The sequence below is a fragment of the Pholcus phalangioides genome, unplaced genomic scaffold (assembly GCF_987345545.1).
Source record: "Pholcus phalangioides strain wild (caught in Gottingen) unplaced genomic scaffold, Ppha-v1.0 ptg000042l_1, whole genome shotgun sequence".
Classification (NCBI taxonomy): domain Eukaryota; kingdom Metazoa; phylum Arthropoda; class Arachnida; order Araneae; family Pholcidae; genus Pholcus; species Pholcus phalangioides.
In genome coordinates, this window is record NW_028301628.1 from 19,410,952 (window position 1) to 19,431,949 (window position 20,998).

General features: G+C 35.3%; 1 protein-coding gene and 1 long non-coding RNA gene across 2 annotated transcripts in view; one reads left to right on the forward strand and one right to left on the reverse strand.

Annotated features, from left to right (window-relative positions):
- Nucleotides 1–12,255, forward strand: part of LOC149064598 (bromodomain-containing protein 7-like) — a 30,470-nt gene extending 18,215 nt beyond the window's left edge. The window contains exons 11-15 of the mRNA XM_089255477.1: nucleotides 3,993–4,101; nucleotides 4,447–4,612; nucleotides 8,390–8,614; nucleotides 9,593–9,633; nucleotides 11,689–12,255. Coding sequence (XP_089111603.1) covers nucleotides 3,993–4,101; nucleotides 4,447–4,612; nucleotides 8,390–8,614; nucleotides 9,593–9,633; nucleotides 11,689–12,000 — 853 coding nt within the window. The 3' untranslated portion in view covers nucleotides 12,001–12,255. The remainder of the gene's footprint in view (nucleotides 1–3,992; nucleotides 4,102–4,446; nucleotides 4,613–8,389; nucleotides 8,615–9,592; nucleotides 9,634–11,688) is intronic.
- On the reverse strand, nucleotides 2,590–19,631 carry LOC149064599 (uncharacterized). The gene is made up of 3 exons (XR_016195752.1): nucleotides 19,067–19,631; nucleotides 3,348–4,616; nucleotides 2,590–3,265 (listed from the first exon to the last, which is right to left on the reverse strand). It is a non-coding gene; the product is annotated as an uncharacterized LOC149064599 (long non-coding RNA).
- Between the last annotated feature and the right edge of the window lie 1,367 nt (nucleotides 19,632–20,998).

Genomic DNA, 20,998 nt, shown 5'->3' on the forward strand with positions numbered 1-20,998 from the left:
TCACAAAAATTCAATTTTTTTTAATTACATGTTAAACTTTGGGATATAAAAGCTATACATGAGAAAAAATATCTACGAAATTTAATTTTTTTAAAACCATATTGCTGTATAACTTAAACTGTTATAATTGGCATAACGTTACTGTTGTTTCAATCGTTTGTATTTGTATGCTATTAATTTCAATTTAACAGTAAAAACACCTAATTTTAACCATATTTTGGAAGGTCTTATCATTGTTTGGTTTGCTGATTGGTTTCTACATATCTCTACTCAAAGCAGATAATGTATTGAGACTTTACCACCAGACATTACCATAAGATTGGCACCACCAGCAACTCTTTAATTAAAGGGGTTTTTTTTTTAACTAATGTTGAATATGCTTCCTATTAACAGGCCTGCAGCATCCCAAATAATTTCAATTCACTTTTCTTATGCTGCTAGAACAATGTTGAAAAGAAAAAAAAATTGATAAAAATTTGAAAAAAATTCTAAAAGGGCATATTGCCACATTTCAAACAATTTAAATCCGTTTATTGGAGACTTGCTGCTGTGTCTGCTAATTTCTCAGAAAAGTGCAGTAAATTCTCACTGGAATGTTCTGTTTGAAATGTTCATAACTGGCTCAATATGTATCTGTCTATATAAAGTTTATAGTTTTTTTGATAATACGCATGTAAAACTAGTTCAGCGATGCATTTTCACAATCTGTAAAAATTGCCCAGTTTGATAGTTGGAAGTAATGTCCATATATTCCAAAGATTTGGAGTTCGAGTCAAAGTGAAAATGTCAAATAATTGAAATTGTGTATCACATGAATGAAAGAATTAAAAACATTTTAATGTTGAAAGCTATAGGGATGAATCGTGACCAAAGCTAAATTTCGCATAAATGTCAAAGGCACATAACCGAGAGACTTATGAATGGAGTCTCGCTGAGGTGCAGATCCCTTTCATATAAGCGGAATTCGGAGGCATTTATGCACAACCGAGGCCTTGTTTGGTCATTCTCTCTTTTTCCTACCACATACATTTATTTCATTTCCTTCCTAAAGTTATAAAAGTGACTGCTTTTACATCAATTTTTTTTTTTTTTTTGGAATATTCTATTCAAACTATTTATTACGGGTATATATATATTAACCCTTTAAGCAACATTGATGATATATCCCCTCATTGAAAGCCTCTTATTTTAGCATTGATTAGCCCAGATATTTTGTAAATTTGGTTTCTCAATGAAACACTTTTCCCTATACCCCTTACTTTGCGCCTGAAGAAAATTGGAAGAAAGCCTACTCCATTAAAAAATATATGGCATTTTGAAGGAGTTTTAGCTGTTTTTGATATTTTGTTTAAAGGGTTAAATATAGAACAGACTGGTATGTGAATTGTGTTTAAGTCAACTTAAATGTTTCTTCGTTTGCCTGTGAGAGAGAGGCCACATTATGAACAAAAAGTCAACCAACTATGATAAAGCAAAACTGACTATGGAGGTAGCTTGTCATCCAACGAGACATCAGATTTTCATGATGAATGTAAATCTTGCTGCATGGTAATTAAATTCAACAAACCGATAAGTCTCTTATTTGAAATGTGATTATTTATAATTTCTGATGGGTTTGAATCATTGGGTCATATTAATAAAAAGAAAGAAAACCTTTCACTTGTAAAAAATGAAGTAAATCCTTCATCTCATATCAATAAAAAAAAAGCAAAACCTTTTACTTTCTTTAATAAAAGCAAATCCTTCTTCAGTTGACCTTTCACTCGAGATCGAAGTATGTTGTTATTAATAAAAATCACCTTTTACTTACTTACAAGAGCAAATCCTTCAGAAATTATGAGGCTGGTCAGTACCAGACTCACCTGTTAAGGAAAAGGTTGTTTTGTGTTTTCATTTCGCTATGACTGAGTTAGTGAATGTGAGAAAAGTAAAAAATTGCAAGCCTCATCGAAAACCAAATACCTCTGATTTCAAAAGCTTATTTCGTTTTGAAGAAAATAATTTGCAATGGCTTACAAATTATTTTTTAGATGAAAAAATAGAATGTAGAGGTGGTGCGCTTTCATCACCGCAAAAAATAAAAGTATGTTTGTAGTATTTTGCTGATCCTAGTCATCAAAATGGAATTGGTGAAGAACTTGGAGTTTCACAAGCTACAGTATCACTGACTGTACATGCTGTCATAGACCGTATGAAATAGGTCAGGCCGATTTAGCTGGATAAAATTTCCCCAGTAAGCAAACTGAAATATTAGAGGCAAAGGTAATTATGGTAGAGTAAATATCGCTTTCCAACAGCAATTGTTGTGATTGATTGCAACCATGTAGCCATACTGAAACCGAAAATCCATGGCGATGAGTACATAAACCAAAAAGGGAAACCAACTCTAGATATTCAAGCAACTTGTGATAACAGAGAAATGTTCACGATATTAGTCGGCCTGGATCTGTTAACGACTAGGACAAAATGTGTAAGGCTTTAGGGACGAAGCTTTACACCTATCTGTTCACAGGAGAAATTCTCAAGTCTGAAAAGTAAAAAAAACGGACGTAATCGGCCCTTTGATTCTGATTTAACAGATCTAACTCAGTCACTATCAATTTTTTTAATCAAATTATACTGACATGTTACATATTTTTAAACTACACATTCACTATAGAAGTGTTAATATAGACTCAGTTAAGTTATATGTACAGTGAAACCTCGCTACAATGATACTCGATATAACAATAAATCCCTCTACAATGATATTTTTTCAAATCTTGTTTGGAATTGCCTTAGTCCAATCTCTAATGTTTAACACCTCTCGCTACAACGAAACCCTTTACTGTGATAAATCCCTCTATAATGGTATTTTTTAGGAGATTGTTGTTACTTCTATAACAATAATTTTTATATTCCACTCAAAATCACATTCAATATATTTTTATATTCCACTCAAAATCACATTCAATATATTTTTTAATTCCTCATCAGATTTTTTCATTTTGAGGGTAATTGCACTGTATTTTCCACTATCTACCCTCCAAAAGTGTTAATGAAATTGCCATAAAGCTACTTTCTGTGTAGTACACAAAAGTATTGTGAAGAAAACTACTTTGCAGGGAATAAAACAGCCTCCTGAATTTTATTCATAAACTAATCAATTACAATTTTTGCTGTGAATAAGTACTTATAAATGCATTTTATGGCGGCACTAACAACGCCAATTCAGAAGAGATGCTAACAACAGCAAAAATTTGGCATCGTCTGATGATAATGCTACCTCTTGATATCCATCTCACTAATGGCAGTAAATTGCACTATAGCGATATGGCCAGAGTTGGTGTTTGGTGAAGTAGTAGTACCTCTTGATATAACGATAGTGTCTCTACAACAATATTTTTTCTTGCTCCACAAGAGTATCATTGCATCAAGGTTTCACTGTATAATAGCATGTACAATAAATGACAGTTGTTATAATATTCATAAAATAGTTATGTATACTATAATTACCAAGAATTATGAAAGTTAAACAGTAGTTTTTTATGATGCTGCATGATCAGGGCCAGGGCAACTGAGGCCTCACAAATAATGTACACTTATTTTGCATGGTTTTTTTTTCTTATTAAGGGGGTCCCCTTAAGAAAATGTCTGCCCAGGGGCAGCACGCTACGGCCCTGCGTATGATTCATAAAATTTATCTTCTATGGTCCTGTGTGTAAATTTGAATATACATGGCAAATACATAAAAAAAGCAATTATACAAATTTCTTTTCTGCATTTTTTTGGCATTTTAGAAAATACATCTCTTAGTTTCATTTCACTGCAAAATACAGCTGTACAAATATAATAATTTTTTATCTGAAAATAGTTGATTCCTTGTTGGTTGGGAAACGTGAATCTCATTCTGATATTTTGAACTAAACTATCGGATTCCCTGCATTTCTATTATCTGAATTTTTATTCAATTATATTTCAAATATTAAATTGTTTGGTGTAATTCTTTTCAGCATTATGACATATGCAAAAGATTCTGATTATATCATGAACATGGTTGATAACTTGTTGGATGTTTTAACTGGAGGCGAGCATTCTAAAACAGTCAAAATACTTGAAGAAGTGAGTTTTACCTATTTATCGATATCTAGTCTGTAGAGCAGCAATTTATATCAAAAGTTTGTTCTTTTATAATTGGCTGGTTTCATTTATAATTAATTTCATGAAGTTTGATCATAATAAATATTTATTATTTTATGGTCGGTACCATTTTGCTTCAGTTTTTAGCATTATGAATTTACTTTAATTTAGAAAAAAAATTATTCATAGATGAAGCATAAACTGACCTACATTTTTTTCCCCAAAAAACTATGTAAATCCTATGTTATTCAAAATTATTTATGACCCAAAAATTTTATTTTATTATAAAGTTTGAGCATAATAACATTTCAATCATTTTTCTAATAGAGGCGCAAGATAAGAGAAGAAGAACAGCAGCTTAAAAATGCTGAGATTGCAGCAATGCCTGTTGAACAAAAGAATAACCTTCAGACGTCTGCTGAGCTTGCAGAAGCAGAATCTATTCAAGCATTGAATGATATTGATATGGAAATGTCTATGCTTGAGACATCAGGTATCTGAAAAAAAAAAACCATTACACATTCGTATATTTTGTTTTTCTGAGAACCATTTATTAGAGAAAAATGTATTTTAAAAAAATTTGCTGACATCTGTTTAACTTCAATGCTATATTGATGTTATATTTCTGTATATATATTTTATGTAATATGTATATTATATTCTACAGGGTGAGCAAAAAGTCTGTAGAAACTTTAAAAATTCATAAAAGCTGGAGAAATAATTGAAATAAATGGTTTGCTGGGTTAGCATCACTAGGTTACAGGAATTTTTTTAAGACAGAAAGAAAAAAAACAGCCGATAGAGGTGGCACTGACATAATAACATTAGAAAGAAATAACAAAGAAAAGATATGTAATTAAAGATACAAACGGAATTCCTCCAAATCGTTTATTGCAGCAGTATGATGTGTTCCACATGACCACCACCACAGGGGATAACCTATTTCAGACAAGTCATAAATCAAGCAACAGCAAAGTGCAGCAGGTGTGGATGTATACATGACACCTCTCGGCAGATGGCATTTTTCAGTTCTGGCAGATTGGATGGACTGAATTGATACACCCAGGATTTCAAATATCCCCATAACCAGAAGTCTGCCATTGTCAAATCTGGAGACAGAAGAAGCCATGAGAACCTGCAATTCCTGCTAATGATTTTGTCTTCCCTGAACGTCTGTATCAGGAATGCCTTGACCGGAGTAGCAGTGTGACTAGTTGCTCCATCTTGCATAAATATGACGGTAAAAAGCACATCTCTTTCACGCAAACATGACACAACCTTCACCTTCTCGCACAGAAGCGTTAAATAATGCTGTGCATTCACCATAGCCATTTTCCACCCACTTACTGGCCACTGCATTTCAAACAAAAAGAAAAAAGGTCCTATGATGAATGAATCTGTGAACCCACACCACACTGTTACTTTTGGGGAATGCAATGGTTTCTGAGTGTACTCACGTGGATTAGACATTGCTCAGATGCAACAGTTATGGGTATTAACGTTGCCATGAAGCGAAAAGTGAGCTTCATCTGTCCACAAGATGTCAAAGACACAGGTGGGATTCTGTTCGATTTGGGAGAAAGTCCACCTCACAAATGCTTCCCTCCATACGGTATCTTCTGGTAAAAGTTCATGGCATGACTGCAATCTGTATGGGTACAGATCAAGGATTCCATGAAGAATATTGCGTACCGAGGATGGTGGTAAGCCCAAGCATCTGGCAGCTTCACGAGCACTGCTGGTCCCTGCAGCTGATTCGGATGGTAATGCTTCCATTTTGGCTGAAACATGGGGCAAACGTGCCTTCCTTAAACATAGTCGTCCTGCTCTCTTACACGATCCTCCAGCATTCCAGTTTCATCAAACCACTGTATAAACTTTATGAGGCCTGTCACTGTTAAAGGGCCTTTTCCAGTCCTCACATTCTTCTGAACTCGGAATTTATGCAAGGCAATGGTAGCTGATTCCTGGTTCACATAAAACAACTTCACCAACAAAGCATCTTATTCTTCGCACTCAGCATCCTTGTTCACATACACGGTTTACAACGGTGAATTGGTTGTGGATTAGGAGTGCAAGTTCTTATAACTGTCTCTCATTTGCATATTTCCACCGAAGTCGCTCGTACCAGCACCATCTATCTTTTTTTTTCCTGTCTTTAAAAAACTCCAGTGACCTAGTGATGCTAACCCTGCAAACAGTTTTTTATTTCGGTTATTTTCTAGTTTTTATGGACTTTTTGCCCACCCTGTATTATATTCTATACTAGCTATAATGCCCGGGTTTTCTTCAGTGAGGCTTTTTGGATCACATATCTCCCTCTTTCTTTGAGAAACATACAAACTGTGTTCACATTAACCAATATGTCGACTTCCTGTGCGACTCATGAAATAAGCAAATCTAGATTTAAAGAAACGTAAAAATTAAAATATTTTTATCCTTTTTTAAGGGGCACTAGGTATTTCGATCGCCGTCGCCCCCCCTCCCCCGAACTTCAAGTTATCCATCTGCCTGTTTCAGCTTCCAAGAATGCTTAGTTAAAGCTATGAATTTCTTTGATGTACTTTACGGGCCCACAATTAATTTTAAAACAGCCTAAACTATATGAATTTATGCAGTTGAATATTAAGACAATATGGAGACATTAATTTTCATGCTTGAGAATATATAAATAAGTAGTTGAAATCAATGTTATTGCATGAACTCTAAAGCAGGTTCGGCTAATTACTGCATATTTAATTTTCTGGGCTTCGTATCCTAAGCAAACTCAATACTTTAAAAATCAAGAATTCAATATAATCTTTAGAATTATTGATGTGATGGAAAACCCCACTAAAATTCTGTATTTCTACAGTAAATAGGGCAATTTTAACACTGATTTCTATTGGGATCATCTTTTGCCTGTCCCTCAAAGTGATGCTGATGATGATTCTAATGTCTATTCAAAAAGCTCTCATTACTAGGATGATTTGAAAAGTGGCAAGCCATTATAAAGGCATAAACTATTATACATACACTGGCAGCATTAAAGTAGTGACAAACCATTGTAAAGGCATATGCACATCTGAAACTCATCGCTAGGGAACCACAGTAACTAAAATAAACATTCTGAAAGTGATTATTGAGGTGCAGAAACTATTGTTTCCCAACGGATTTTTGCCAAGTCTGACAAACTTTTAAAGTAACCTATCGTTCAAGTTTGGTCCCATTTGGTATATATGTAAAATTTGGCGACGATCAATCTAAAATTATAGATTTGTATAGAGAACATACTCACACACAGACAGAAAATCAATTTTATATATATAGATGTATATTATATTCTATATTTGTATTATATTATATCTCTGTTATATTTCTGCTATGACTAGCCCAGAGATTTCATAAAATGTGCTCACTACTTCAGCATGTTTTCTCGATCCCCTCCATAAACCTGTCAGATTGACTGCCACTGAGCCGAGTCAGCTTTTGTTTACATTTTGATGATAAAAGGAAAGGTTTTTAAAATATATTCCCCCATTCCTTTTGGGGGGAGGGGGTGAAAAAATGTGTACAACATAAATAATAGAAAAAGAGCATTTCTCTTCCTCGGTTTATTGTTCTCAGATTCAAGAGGGGTAACAATGGTAACAATATCACCTGTGCAATGTTAGAAGAAAGTCTTTTTGAAGACAGATATGACATTGTTCAGAGGGTATAGTCAGGATTTGTTTCTCGCATAGGCATAACAGAGCACATGCCCAGGGCACACAAATTCTCAGAGCTCCCCAAATTAGCTGCCTTTTGGGTTTTGGCTACAACCCACATACTCCCCTACCTGCATAAGCTTCTGCCTTAACACTGTATAGAATGAGCCTCAAAAAATCAAAGTTACCCAGGGCCAAACTTATGAGGAACAAGTTCTGGTTACAGTAATTTCTACTGTACCATTTTTATGCAATGATGCAATAAAGAAGAAAACCAATAAAAAAGGCAAATGGCAGGAAAACCATGAATTTTTAGCATGTTTCAACACACCAAAGAAAGCCAGGGTCTTTTTTCAAATATTTATATATTTATGTTGTGTACACCCCCCCCCCCCCAATTAAACCACAATTAGTGTGCAAGGCAAGGAAAAAACCAGTTACCTGCGAAGTAGCAAGATTTCGCTGTACTAAGGCACATTTTAAAAAAATATCACAGTTAAAAGTGTGCACCATGGTTGTTAATAATGTGATGCCTGAAACTATATAAGTGTACTTAGAATGTTAATATGGTTTTCTTTTTTCAGATGGTGATAACAGCAATAAACGAAAATCTGACAAAGTCAATAAAAATGAACTTTTCCAAAAGCACAAAAAGCTTTTAACACAAAGGAAAGCCATCCAGCAAAAACTTGACAATGCCACACAGCTACTCCAAGATCTACGGAAAGTGCAAAATGAACGTCTCAGTGCCACCCCACCATCCCATCTTTCACTTGTGCCAAGTGCTTCACCCTTAGAAACAGATTTAGGTATTTATTGATTTCTTACGTTTCATAATTTAATAAGTGTTCTTAAAAATAGATGCATGTGTTTATTGAAAAAATTAAAAAATGGTTGAGTCCATTGGGGATAAGTTATTTAATTTCAGTAGGTATTATAAGCATTTTTATTATGTTCCATCATTAAAAACTTAGATCCTATGAACATGTAACTCTTATATTATTTATTTTTGCTGCATATTTTATTCTCTAACTTCCTCTTTAAAATCTAATTATTTGGTGAAAAAAAAAATCTGACCATGAGACATGGCAACCTGTTGATCGCAACCCCTTTATTTCAGTGAATTATTGATAATTTTGTGATGATTTTCTAGTCAGTTAGAGTTTGTGAAAACATAGATTATGAAGATTTTTATGAATCTACTCAGGAACATACACTTAAATGGGTGCAGTCCTGTAAGGTTCAACAGATTCAGAAATTAGAAGAAGGCTCGGGAGAAATAGAGATCATGAGATCAGGACATTCAATTATGAGTTAGAATTGTAAGAACTGGAACAGACATTATGGTGACTTGTCTTTATGAATGAATAAAGTGTTGTGTTCTTGGAAGTTGCTTACTGAATGATTTTGTCCTGAAATCGTAATAGAAGTATCGTATCAGACATACACTCGATAAATAGCACAAGAGGGAAAGTCTTAATAGTCCTATGAAGTAAAAAATGATAAATATGTCATTTTTGGTAGACTTGATGCATTGGGCATTGAATAGAGCAGGGGCACTTGTCATATATCTGAGTCAATCTTTGTTTAGCAGAAAAGTCATTAAATAGATCGCTAGTAAGTTTGGTAACTGACTTATGGTATTCTTGTTCTGAATAATCTGTATTACAGCCTAATAGTTTTTATTGTTTTACTTCATCCAATTAGTATAATTTCACTTCAAAGCATTGATTGCATTATGTGTATTTATGCTCAGAATCTTTAAAGATCCTAATTTTTATTTTCAGCTGATCGAGTCTCTAAAAAAATTGTAGACATTGCTTCACAGGTATGTTTTGTTGCTTACAACATAACTGTCATTTTTGTTTATTTATTTAATGGTGCATTAAACATCTAAATTAGTTCTGTTTTATTTAATGCAGTATATCGTCTTCCATACACTTGTAGTTTCACTTTATTGAGGTGGTTGTGTAAGTTCCTGCTGTTTTGTGCATGTAACTTTTTACCACACTAGAATGGTTACACCCAAGCTCTTAATGTGCTCCATGCTTTGGCAACCACAATCATGCTATTTTTGAGAGATGCTGAATGAATTATTATCCCTTCCCATTTTTGTGTGTTATTGGACAAAATGCGCAAGGCTGTGGCGGGAAGGGGGGGGGGCAGGTGGTCCGGTCCCACACTGAAATGCTGGAAAATGATTGGTATATAGGGACTAACATGCTTATGTTTAGAGTCCAGATTATATGCACTAAAATGTAAATATGCACTTGAAATCCAAAATATTTGCTTGAAATGCCAAAATGAGCATAAAAACCCCAGAATATGCACTAAAAATCCTGATAAAGTCAAATTCTGAAATATATACTAAAAATGAGGAAATATGCATCAAAGAAGTCACCATGCAAAAAAAACCAGTTGTATTTTTAAAATGCATCTTTCCTATTTCTTAGTGCATATGTATTTACAAAAAAATATCCCCACACGAATATACAGGGTGTTCTGTTAATGGACAAACAAACTCAGAAGGTTGTTAGCAGACATCAAGAGGAACAAAAATTGCAATGGAACATGGTGTCGTAAACCATGTGAGAGGGTGGAAATTGCGAAAAATGTGTGCAGGTTTTGAGATGTCACGCTGGAATGACAAAAGGTACAATAACTACGAAAAGATTTATTTGATTAATTATTACAAGAGTTGTTGGAAGTGGCGGCCGCTGACGTCATTGCACTATCTACAACAACGTAAAAATTATTCCCAGATGAGCTCGAAGATACCGGGTATTTTTTTTATGTCTGCTGCAGCAACGCAATCCACACTATGAGATCCTACAGTGTGTCCACAGGCATCACATAAATGAGTGATTTAAGGTTACCCCCATAGGAAAAAGATATGATATAAACGTGTATAGTAAACCCACAAACGTATGTAGTGGTCAACTGAGATCTACCTTTAGTCTTCTCTGGACTCAAAGCCTGCTTGCATTTTTCACGATTTTCACCCTCTCAACATGGTTTGTGACACCATGTTCCATTGCAATTTTTGTTCCTTTTGATGCCTACTAACAACCCTCTGAATTTTTCAGTCCATTAACAGAACATCCTGTATATACCATATATGCAAATAACTTCTACATATTTTTTATTCAGGCATTTTTAATTTCCAATTTGTTGTAACTGCTCAGTAATGAAAATACCAGTAACAAAAGAATTTTGATGCTATTTCTAAAAAAATTATCATTGCCAACTAACCAATGCACATGTTCATTTGCATATAATAGTGGCTCTATTTATCGCTATTGTTTTATCACTTTGGTTTCCCCCACTAGCAAAATTCCACTGTACTGACTTGCCCCCCCCCCCCCAAAAAAAAAAAAAAATTTCTTGCTACAAGCCTGCAATGAGACACATGCTTATGCCTACTGGATTGTCTGTGTCAAGTACAATACCCATTGCAATTTGGAGAGATGGTCACAACTCAGTGAGCGCTCTGTTCTGTATACACAATGAAATTTGTGTATAACATTTTTTAACATTCGATTATTCAATGTCGAGTTTTGATGGTAGTGAATTAGCAACATTCGTTTTAGAAAAAGTTTTAAACATTCACAAAATTTTCTGTGCATTAAAATCATTAAAAAATGTTTAGAAGAACTCATTAATAGTTTTATCCATGCATAAAAACCTTCATCTTTGTTTGCTTCCCACAGGTTTAAAAAAATTGTATTTTATTAAAAGGATACTTGTCCAAAATATTATTAGAAATAACTGTAGAGTTGCTAACCAAATATATTTCAATGGGAAAAGAAATGGTTTTTCTGCTGATAATTTTGATTATTTTCATTACATAACTTTCTCAATTTTTTTTTTCTTCCTCTCTAAGTTACCTCCAGAATCAGTGGCCAATGTCGATGGACTTCGTAAAGCTATGGGAATCAGCAGTTTTGTTAAGCCTTCTGATATTTTATCTACCCATAATGTTACAAGTGCCAGTAATAAAACTGATCGCTCAAAGACAAAGACAACTGTTTGTGAAAAAATTAATAGTGGTGTGAAATCGGCTTCTCCATTCGAACCTAGTTCACCAGTGCAAATACGAAATGAAAGTCACACAGTTGAGATGGACTCTGATTTAAAGCAGTTCTTAGAAACGGGACCTATGCTTCGTGTGTGTGACTCACCAACTGGCTCATGAAACATGCTGAAATTATCTCTTGTAATGAGTCATTTGCCACTAATGTATTCCCTTATACAAGATTTTAATGTTTTTTACAATTTTTGTCTTTATTTGCGTGTTTGTAGAAATATTGTGTATTATTTACAGCACAATATAATTTTATGTACATCATTACATATGTTTATCATTTCAGTCATCTCATTCCTGTTGTCAGGAAATTTTATAGTCTTTTGGTTTTTTTTTAAATATGAACAGTAAAAAAATGCAATATGATGATTGTGTTTCATGAAATGGGTACTTATTTTTCACTGATAAATATATACAGGGTGTCCCATAAATTTGTAAATAGTCTAAGAATTCATAAAAATTGAAGGAGTTGGTGTATTTGAATACAGTTTACAAAAAAGTTATTCTCACAAAGGGACATCGTTTTTGGTAGAGAAAGAAAAAAATTAATTCAATTTTCCAATAAAGTTTGCTGCACAAAAGCAAATCATTGGAAATGTGCAAATCAGTCCTATAAAATGCATGGTGTACAATTAACAGCTCATTTCTGAATTTTCATGTTACTGGTGCTTACAAAGGTTTTCATTGGGATGTTGACATTAGTGGATAAAGCACTATTGGTGAAATTCTACCTCTGCCAAAAATCACTGGCTGAAACTTTATGAATACAGAAGAAATCGAAGATTGGTTGAGGTTCAATTCTGCTGGATTTTCCTGCAGCACCCTCTATAGACAAAAATTTGAAATAAATTTTTTCTCTGTGCCAAAAACAATCTCCCCCCCCCCCCTTTGATACTGATTCAATTTTTATGAATTTTTAAACAAATTAGAGACACTCAATAATCTGGCTTTTCCAGTAATCCAGCATTTTTAGATGGGTGTTTTCTCTTTGGGCATAGAAGAGAAAAACATGTCATTGCATGTCTGGGCACAGAAGTTTATATTAAACCGAAGAGCCAAAAAAACTGGTACAGTCATGCGTATGCAAATAAAGAGATATGGAACCAATCAGAGTATGGCGCTGCGGTCGGCAATGCCTATATAACACAAGTGTCTGGCATAGTTGTTAGATCGGTTACTGCTGCTACAATGGCAGGTTATCGAGATTTAAGTGAGTTTGAACGTGGTGTTATAGTCTGCGCACGAGAGATGGGACATAGCATCTCCGAGGTAGCGATGAAATTTGGATTTTCACGTACGATCATTTCACGAGTGTACCGTCAATATCGGGAATCCGGTAAAAAATTAAATCTACGACATCGCTGCGGCCGGAAAAAGATCATGCAAGAACGGGACCAACGACGACTGACGAGAATCATTAAACGTAACAGGCTGTGCAACCCTTCCGCAAATTGCTGCAGATTTCAATGCTGGGCCATCAACAAGTGTCAGCGTGCGAACCATTCAACGAAACATCATCGATATGGGCTTTCGGAGCCGAAGGACCACTCGTGTACCCTTGATGACTGCACGACACAAAGCTTTACTCCTCGCCTGGGCCCGACAACACCGACATTGGACTGTTGAGGACTGGAAACACGTTGCCTGGTCTAACGAGTCTCGGTTCCAATTGCTTTGAGCTGATGGACGTGTACGGGTATGGAGACAAACTCATGAATCCATGAACCCTACATGTCAACAGGGGACTGTTCAAGCTGGTGGAGGCTCTGTGATGGTAATGGGGCGTGTGCAGTTGGCGTGATATGGGACCCCTGATACGTCTAGATACGACTCTGACAGGTACGTAAGCATCCTGTCTGATCACCTGCCCCCATTCATGTCCATTGTGCAATCCGACGGACTTGGACAATTTCAGCAGGACAATGTGACACCCCACACGTCCAGAATTGCTACACAGTGGCTCCAGGAACACTCTTCTGATTTTAGACACTTCCACTGGCCACCTAAATCCCCAGACACTAACATTATTGAACATATCTGGGATGCCTTGCAACGTGCTGTTCAGAAGAGATCTCCACCCCTTCTTACTCCTACAGATTTATGGACAGCCCTGCAGGATTCATGGTGTCAATTACCTCCAGCACTACTTCAGACATTAGTCAAGTCCATGCCACGTCGTGTTGCAGCACTTCTGCGTGCTCGCGGGGGCCTTACACGATATTAGGCAGGTGGACCAGTTTTTTTGGCTCTTCAGTGTATTTAAATGGGCTTTTTTTAAAATTAACTTCCAGTAATTCAGCAATTTCTTCAATCCTGCACATCCTGGTCTGATATGTGCCCAATTAGAAAGAGTCTACTGTACTTGTGAATTTATGAGACACTGTACTTATCATACTAATGATGTATGGTAATTAGGTGCGAGATATTGCCATGATGTCAGAAAAGAAATCAAAATATTAATTTGATTCATTGCTTTTTCATAAAATTGTGCCAAACCTTTTTCTTACTAGATTTGCATTGTAGATTGAGAGCTGTGCCGCAACCCACCAGTGTTCCAATATTATGTTTCGAATAACAGTTTAATAGTCTTAAGCAGGTGTGGCTCTAAGACTGTGCTACCCGAGTGGCCGCACTGGGCACCGCGGAGGGGTGACCAAATCAGGAATAAAAGGAAGACATCATTGCTGAAAAATATTAACAATGAATCAGAGTTGTCTTAAGAGCATCATGGGCCCTGGGCCAAATAATTTTTCTGAGACCGTACCAGGCAAATTCTTAAAAATCTCAACTAGATTTCATTTTTGGTGGCCTTTTTTCTCTTGAGACTCCGTGTGGGTCTATGCCTTAAGACAGCACACTGAATATATTAGATGGAATGATTTGTACAGAAAAAAAATTTTCGATGTAATTCTCAGTCACCTCGTTGGGCATTTTGCCTGTTGTGGCTTTGTATTTGTATTAATTTCATTTAATTGAGTTTTCATGATCGTTTTGCTGGTGTGGCTTATACACTGGAGGGGTGCCAAAACGATGCCCTGCACACGAGGCCGCAAATAAAAACAAAAATTTACTCTGTTCCCGTGGGTGCAAGTCTCTATTTTTGCGCCCTCCCTGTATTTTTTAATGGGAAAAAATGTAAACTAATTTCCTTTTCTTGGTCTGGCCCCCGCAGACCAAATTGAGGCCCTGAGTGACAATTTTGTCTCAAGCTGCCCCTGACCTCTTGAGTTCAAAACCTCAAATCTTTATATACTGTTAATACACGTCAAAAGAAATTAATTTATTCCAGAAATAAATGGCATGGAAAATGTCGGAACAATTGCAACCTTGGTATTAGTAAAAATAGCAAGCTAAATGCTAGTCATAGCATTTTTGCGCCCTCTCCATGTTTTTTAACCCAGAAAAGTGTAAACTAATTTCCCTTTCCTGGTCTCGCCCTCCTATGAATTTAGCTTGGACATTCCCATATTTTCACATAATTTTACCCATCCTGACTTTTCATAAAAATGTCCCGCGTTTTCAAAAGTCTGCTTGAATTTTTATTCTTTATTGAAATTAAGGATTAAAATTATTTTCTCAAATCATAAATTACAAAACGATGATTATGACTAAATTTCATCTTACATTTTGGTCATAGGTTTTTATTTTGGTAACTTCCTGCATTTGCGGTCCGTTTGAATTTTTATTCTTTATTGAAATTAAGGATTAAAATTATTTTCTCAAATCATAAATTACAAAACGATGATTGTGACTAAATTTCATCTTACATTTTGGTCATAGGTTTTTATTTTGGCGACTTCCTGCATTTGCGGTCCGAATTTTTCTCGAGGAAATATGGCCAGCCGATTCATGGGCCCGCACATCCTGCAGCCAGGTAGTTTTCCAACTTCGAGATGTGAATGCAAGCCGGTCTCCCATTGAAAAATTCTCCGCAGCGTGTGGAGAACGAAACCATATACGAAGATGTATATATTTTTTTTATTTCGATCGAAATTCCTCTACTACCTATTTTTAAATTCTTCAACAGTTTTTGTTTTTTTGAGCGTGTTTGATAAACATTGGTATTTTGCGGTATATACCTTTCGAAAGTGTTTATTAAGTTGCTGGAAGCTAATTTCTGTGTAGTAGACAAAAGTGCTATGCAGTAAATCATTTTATTGTATGGAAGTTTCCGGTGGTCCTTGGTCACAGGGCCGTAAGTGGGGTGAGGTGAACAAGTGGGTCTCTTGCCCCGGACCAGAAGGGGGAGCGAATTTCACCTTTTAATGTCTCGTTGAACAGTAAATGGGGGTTAAAATGTGTGCTTGCCTGCTGATCAAGCATCTAGTTGCGGCCCTGGTGGCAGGGGCGGTCTTAGGGTAGTGTGACCAGTGCAATTGCACCGGGTGCCAAATGGGAAGGGGCACCGAAACGCGTTAAATATACATTACTAGAAACCAGGGTTGGGGTTTTGGACGTCCGAAACTGGTTTTGGACAGGACACGCAGGATAAACTGTCTAAAACTGTCCAAAAGTGTCTGAAACTGTCTAAAACCTCCAAGTTTCAAAATATGTGGAAACCTTTTGGATTTTTTGTTTTTTTTCATGATACTAACATATTACAAAAAATACTAGCAGAAAATAAAACTAAATCATCAAAAATATTTCAAAAAGGTGTCATTTGTTTTTTTTCCTAAGTAAACTTTCACCAAATTGATTGTTTTAAGTTAGAAATCTGATAGTAAATTAATATCACGTATATAACTGTTTAAATATAAACACTGTTTTCAGTTTTTTAGTTTGTCATAAATGTTATTTCTACTCCACATCTTATTTTTCATGTATGATTATGAAGCAGGTAGTGTATTTAGTACAGTGATTGTCCAAAACCCTGCCAAATCTCTCCAAACACTTTTCTTTAAAAAATATATTATATTGAAGGTACCAAATACGCATAGTCACAGTTAATAATCATTGAATTATTGTGAAACTCAACATAGATATTATTTTTTATTAGATAGCAATATAATGATGTGAATATATATCAATGGTATAGTGTTTATTTGATGCAAATTGTTCTGTTTTGACTTTTCAAACTTTTTTTTTTTAAATTTTAAATAGATCTTTCTATTTTACATTCTCAATTTTTAAAAACTAATTATAAATAAAGGAAAATATATCTGAAGAAAATGAGGCCACTATGTAGCACCTACTCATGACTAACAAAACACAATTTCACAAACACTGATTACGCCTATATGATGATAAAAGACTTCAAGACCCAAAGTTTTTGTTAAATTTAAATTGCTGCGGTTATGAGGCTAGGAGCTAATATTTTGCCGAATAAATTCAAGCTATATTTACAATTCTATCATTCAATACCATCAATACAATACAATTGCACAATTTGTACAATTACAATTCTATCATTCAATATGAAAAACACTGGAAGAAGTTGACTGTCTTTAACACATTGTTTTTTTTATTTTCATGTCGCCCAAGTTATGCATCAATTGAAAGAATATTTTCAAATTTTGTTATCTTAGAAATCATTTTAGCACAGATAGGGCAGCTAAATTAGTTATGTGTTATATCGAATGTTAAAAGGTGCAGCTGCGCTTGATTATTAGTGCTCGATTATTACATAACTTTAATTTCATTATGTAGTCATAACTATTGTTTTTTTCTGATTTCCATGCAACAACTTTTTATCCCATTCTTGTATCTTTCATGTTTTCATAAATATAATATCTAACCTCAAGACAGTTCAGTTTCAATTGTTTGATAACCTGATATCAGTCATATAACCCTTTGCACATACTGTTTTGAATTTCAAAATTTTATATTTAATGTAATTTTAATATAATATAATTTATATAATATAAAGTTTATTATTTGATTATAGAAGTTACCTCTTCATCAAATTGCAAAGTTTTTCACTTAGTTATAAATATGAGGTTTTGGACACATTAGGACAGTTTTGGACAGGAGGGTTTTGGACAGTACGATTTTATATTTTACCATACTATCCAAAATCTTGCCAACTCTGGTAAATATTGTTTATGCCTATTCATGCCTTAAAAATACAGAAGACAACTGAATGCTATTGGGTAGCATCAGAATCACCAAACTTAGAATAGGCCTATGTATCCAACTGCTTTGTAATGCAAACTGTTGTTTCACCTATTTGCACCATAATTTTGAATGATGAATGCTAGTTACTGTCCAAGACCATGAAGAGTAATAAATACAAAATTATTATTTTTTCAACCAGCGGAAGTTTTTAATGACTACTATACTTATTGAACCCTCAAACTAAGCAAATGAAAAACGAATACCAAATGGTCCACATACACCCCGTCCCCAAATAACCTTTAAAGCGATACAATTTCTGCTTTGTCAGAATCATTAATTGTAATCTCCAACATTTGTAATATTTGGCAATATATCAAGGATTCCCTGCTCAATTAAAATCAATTACATAAATTTTATTGATAGGATTTGTGGTAAAAAGTAGGACGAAACCGAGCAAGTAGGACATTTTACTGAAAAGTAGGATGAGTGGGAGCCCTGCAAATGGGTGCTTGTTGCACACCTCTAGCCAGTTTAATTTCTGACCTCACAGCAAAAAATCATGTCTCTTGATTAAAATTCTTGTACTGAAATGGGTATTCTACTACCTCTTTAATATTTGGTCTAACTTTTTCAAACACCCTGTATTGTTTTCAAATAAAAAAAACACATTCAGAAAGTGACAAAAAATTCATAAATTGAAAAATAATTCACACTCTTCGTTTCTCTCTCCAACCCTTTGCATATACTGTTTTGAATTTCAAAATTTTATTATATTTAATGTAATTAATAATATAATTTATATAATTTACAGTTTAATTGATTATAGAAGTTACCTCTTTATCAAATTAAATAAAAAACCTCTTTATCAATAAGTTTTTCACTTATAGTTATAAATGGGAGGTTTTGGACAGTTTAGGACAGTACGGTAAAAACCACTCCAAAACCTTGCCAACCCTGCTAGAAACATATCTTTAAGATAAGTTTTTATAAAAAAATAACTATAAAATATACATAAAAAATGACAGAGATGAATTTTTTTCAAAAAAAAGGTTTGAGTGTATATAATACTATGGTTATTTTTCGACAAGAAAATAATCGATGGGCAGTGCACCTATATACTTACAGTACATGGCGATTTTGGTCAGATAAAAATGCACACTCTTTCTCGAGTTCTTTTCATTTACCCCTACTGGAGTAAACGCTGCCCACTGTAGGAGGGGTGCCAAGTCTGAGGTGGACAGAGCGAAAAAAGTTAAGGGCAATGATTTCTGCTCCCTCTAGTAGGAGCGCCAAATTCGGCGTAAAAGGGTGAAAGAAATTACAGAAAATTATTTCTGCTCACTTTAGGAGGGTCGTTAAATCCGAAGTGGAAACGCAAAAAATTTCTGCCCGCTGTAGGAGAAGCACCAAATCCAAGGTAAAAGGTCAAAAGAAATTCGACATGATATGTTGACATAAAATATCGCTGTTCCTTTGAACGCATCAAAACGAAGCGATTGAAACAAGTTTTCTTTTTAATTGGGGAGGTCAGGGGGCCCAAAAATATGCCTCACTCGGGTAGAGATTTTGTCTCAAGCCGCCCCTGAGTGCAACGTATGTGTGTATGGAAAATTTTAACAAACCGTGCATGTACACAACTAAACATCTTTTCGGAGTTTCATGGATCTTGTTTCAGCGTAGCCGAAGGTGTGGCCACAACGGGACTCTAAAAAGACATCATTTCCTTTCAAGAAACTAATGAGGAACGTATGTTGGAAATTCCATTTGATTTTCGATTTTCAAACCGACTTTCAAGAGCCGAAAATCTCAATATAAATTCGATCGAAATGAAAATCTGGTGATCCTAGTGAAATTTTCGATTTTAATTTTTGTTGTATTCGTTTTCTATAAGATTTTTGTAAGAATTTTAATCATCTTAAAGAAAGTCATTTTAAAGGTAAGTCATTTCCTCGACGTTAATCTTAAATAAGAATTAAACAAAACCTAAAAGAGTAAAGAGTGGAATGTACGCCTCCTCTTGGCCGGCGTACCCTCCAGGTGCGGCCCTACCTGTTTGAAATTACGAGGAATTCCTTCAAAATTCGAGCCCTCGGCAAACATAAAATTTAGGAGCATAGTGTTATTTGAGACGGGGTGGGGCCATTGAGAAGAAATATAACCCTTATTTCTCCTCTAAGGGTGGGGCCCATGTGTAAAATACGAAAGCCAACTAATTCTGGTACGCGTTTCATTTGTCAATGCAAGAAACAGGCACTACCAGAGGCGGACTTAACGGCGGGTGCGCGCTCGGGGCCCCAATTTTTAAAGAACCCCGAAAAACATAAACTTCACACTTTTTTCTAATTTAGGGAGCCCCAATATTTTCTTTTGGGGGGAATATTAAAGTCGGGGCCCCGACCGACTATAATCCGCCACTGGGCACTACAAGTATAAGCGCGAGTCTCATGGGGCTCCAGCCTCTAAGCCCGGATTATAACTTCCTTTTTTTTTAATTAAGTTTTTACTGAAACATTTTGATTATAAAAATCGATGTGTAGGTGGGGGGGGTGAAGAGAGTGGGAAAGCTTCATGAAAATGAGATCTGGTTAAAATTTTAGAAATTAGAGAAGTGGGAAAAGGGCCTCAGAAAATCACTTTGTCCGAGGTCCCAGGATGCTCTTATGACGTAGCGTGCCTTCTCGGGGCAGACTTTTTCTTGTGGCCCCCTGGAAAGGGTTATCCTCAGAAAAGGAGATGTTTGCCTTCCCCCCCCCCCCACATTTTTTCGATGACTCGTTGTGGAAGCGAGTCTCTCTCACACATTTTTTTTTTTCTTTGTGGGCCCTAATTGGGCTCAGCTTTTATTGCCCCACTTGGCAAGGATGCTGAACCTATAGGAGAGTGCTGGCATCGGTTTGAAAACGTATCGCGGACCACTTAAGTAATCTGGGAATGTACTGCAGGTCACTCAAGTGATCTGTAAATATGTCACGGGTCATTTGGGTGATCTGTAGATGTGCCGCGGGTTACTGATGTGTGGTCTGTACAAATACAAATTAATACAAGGCCACAACAG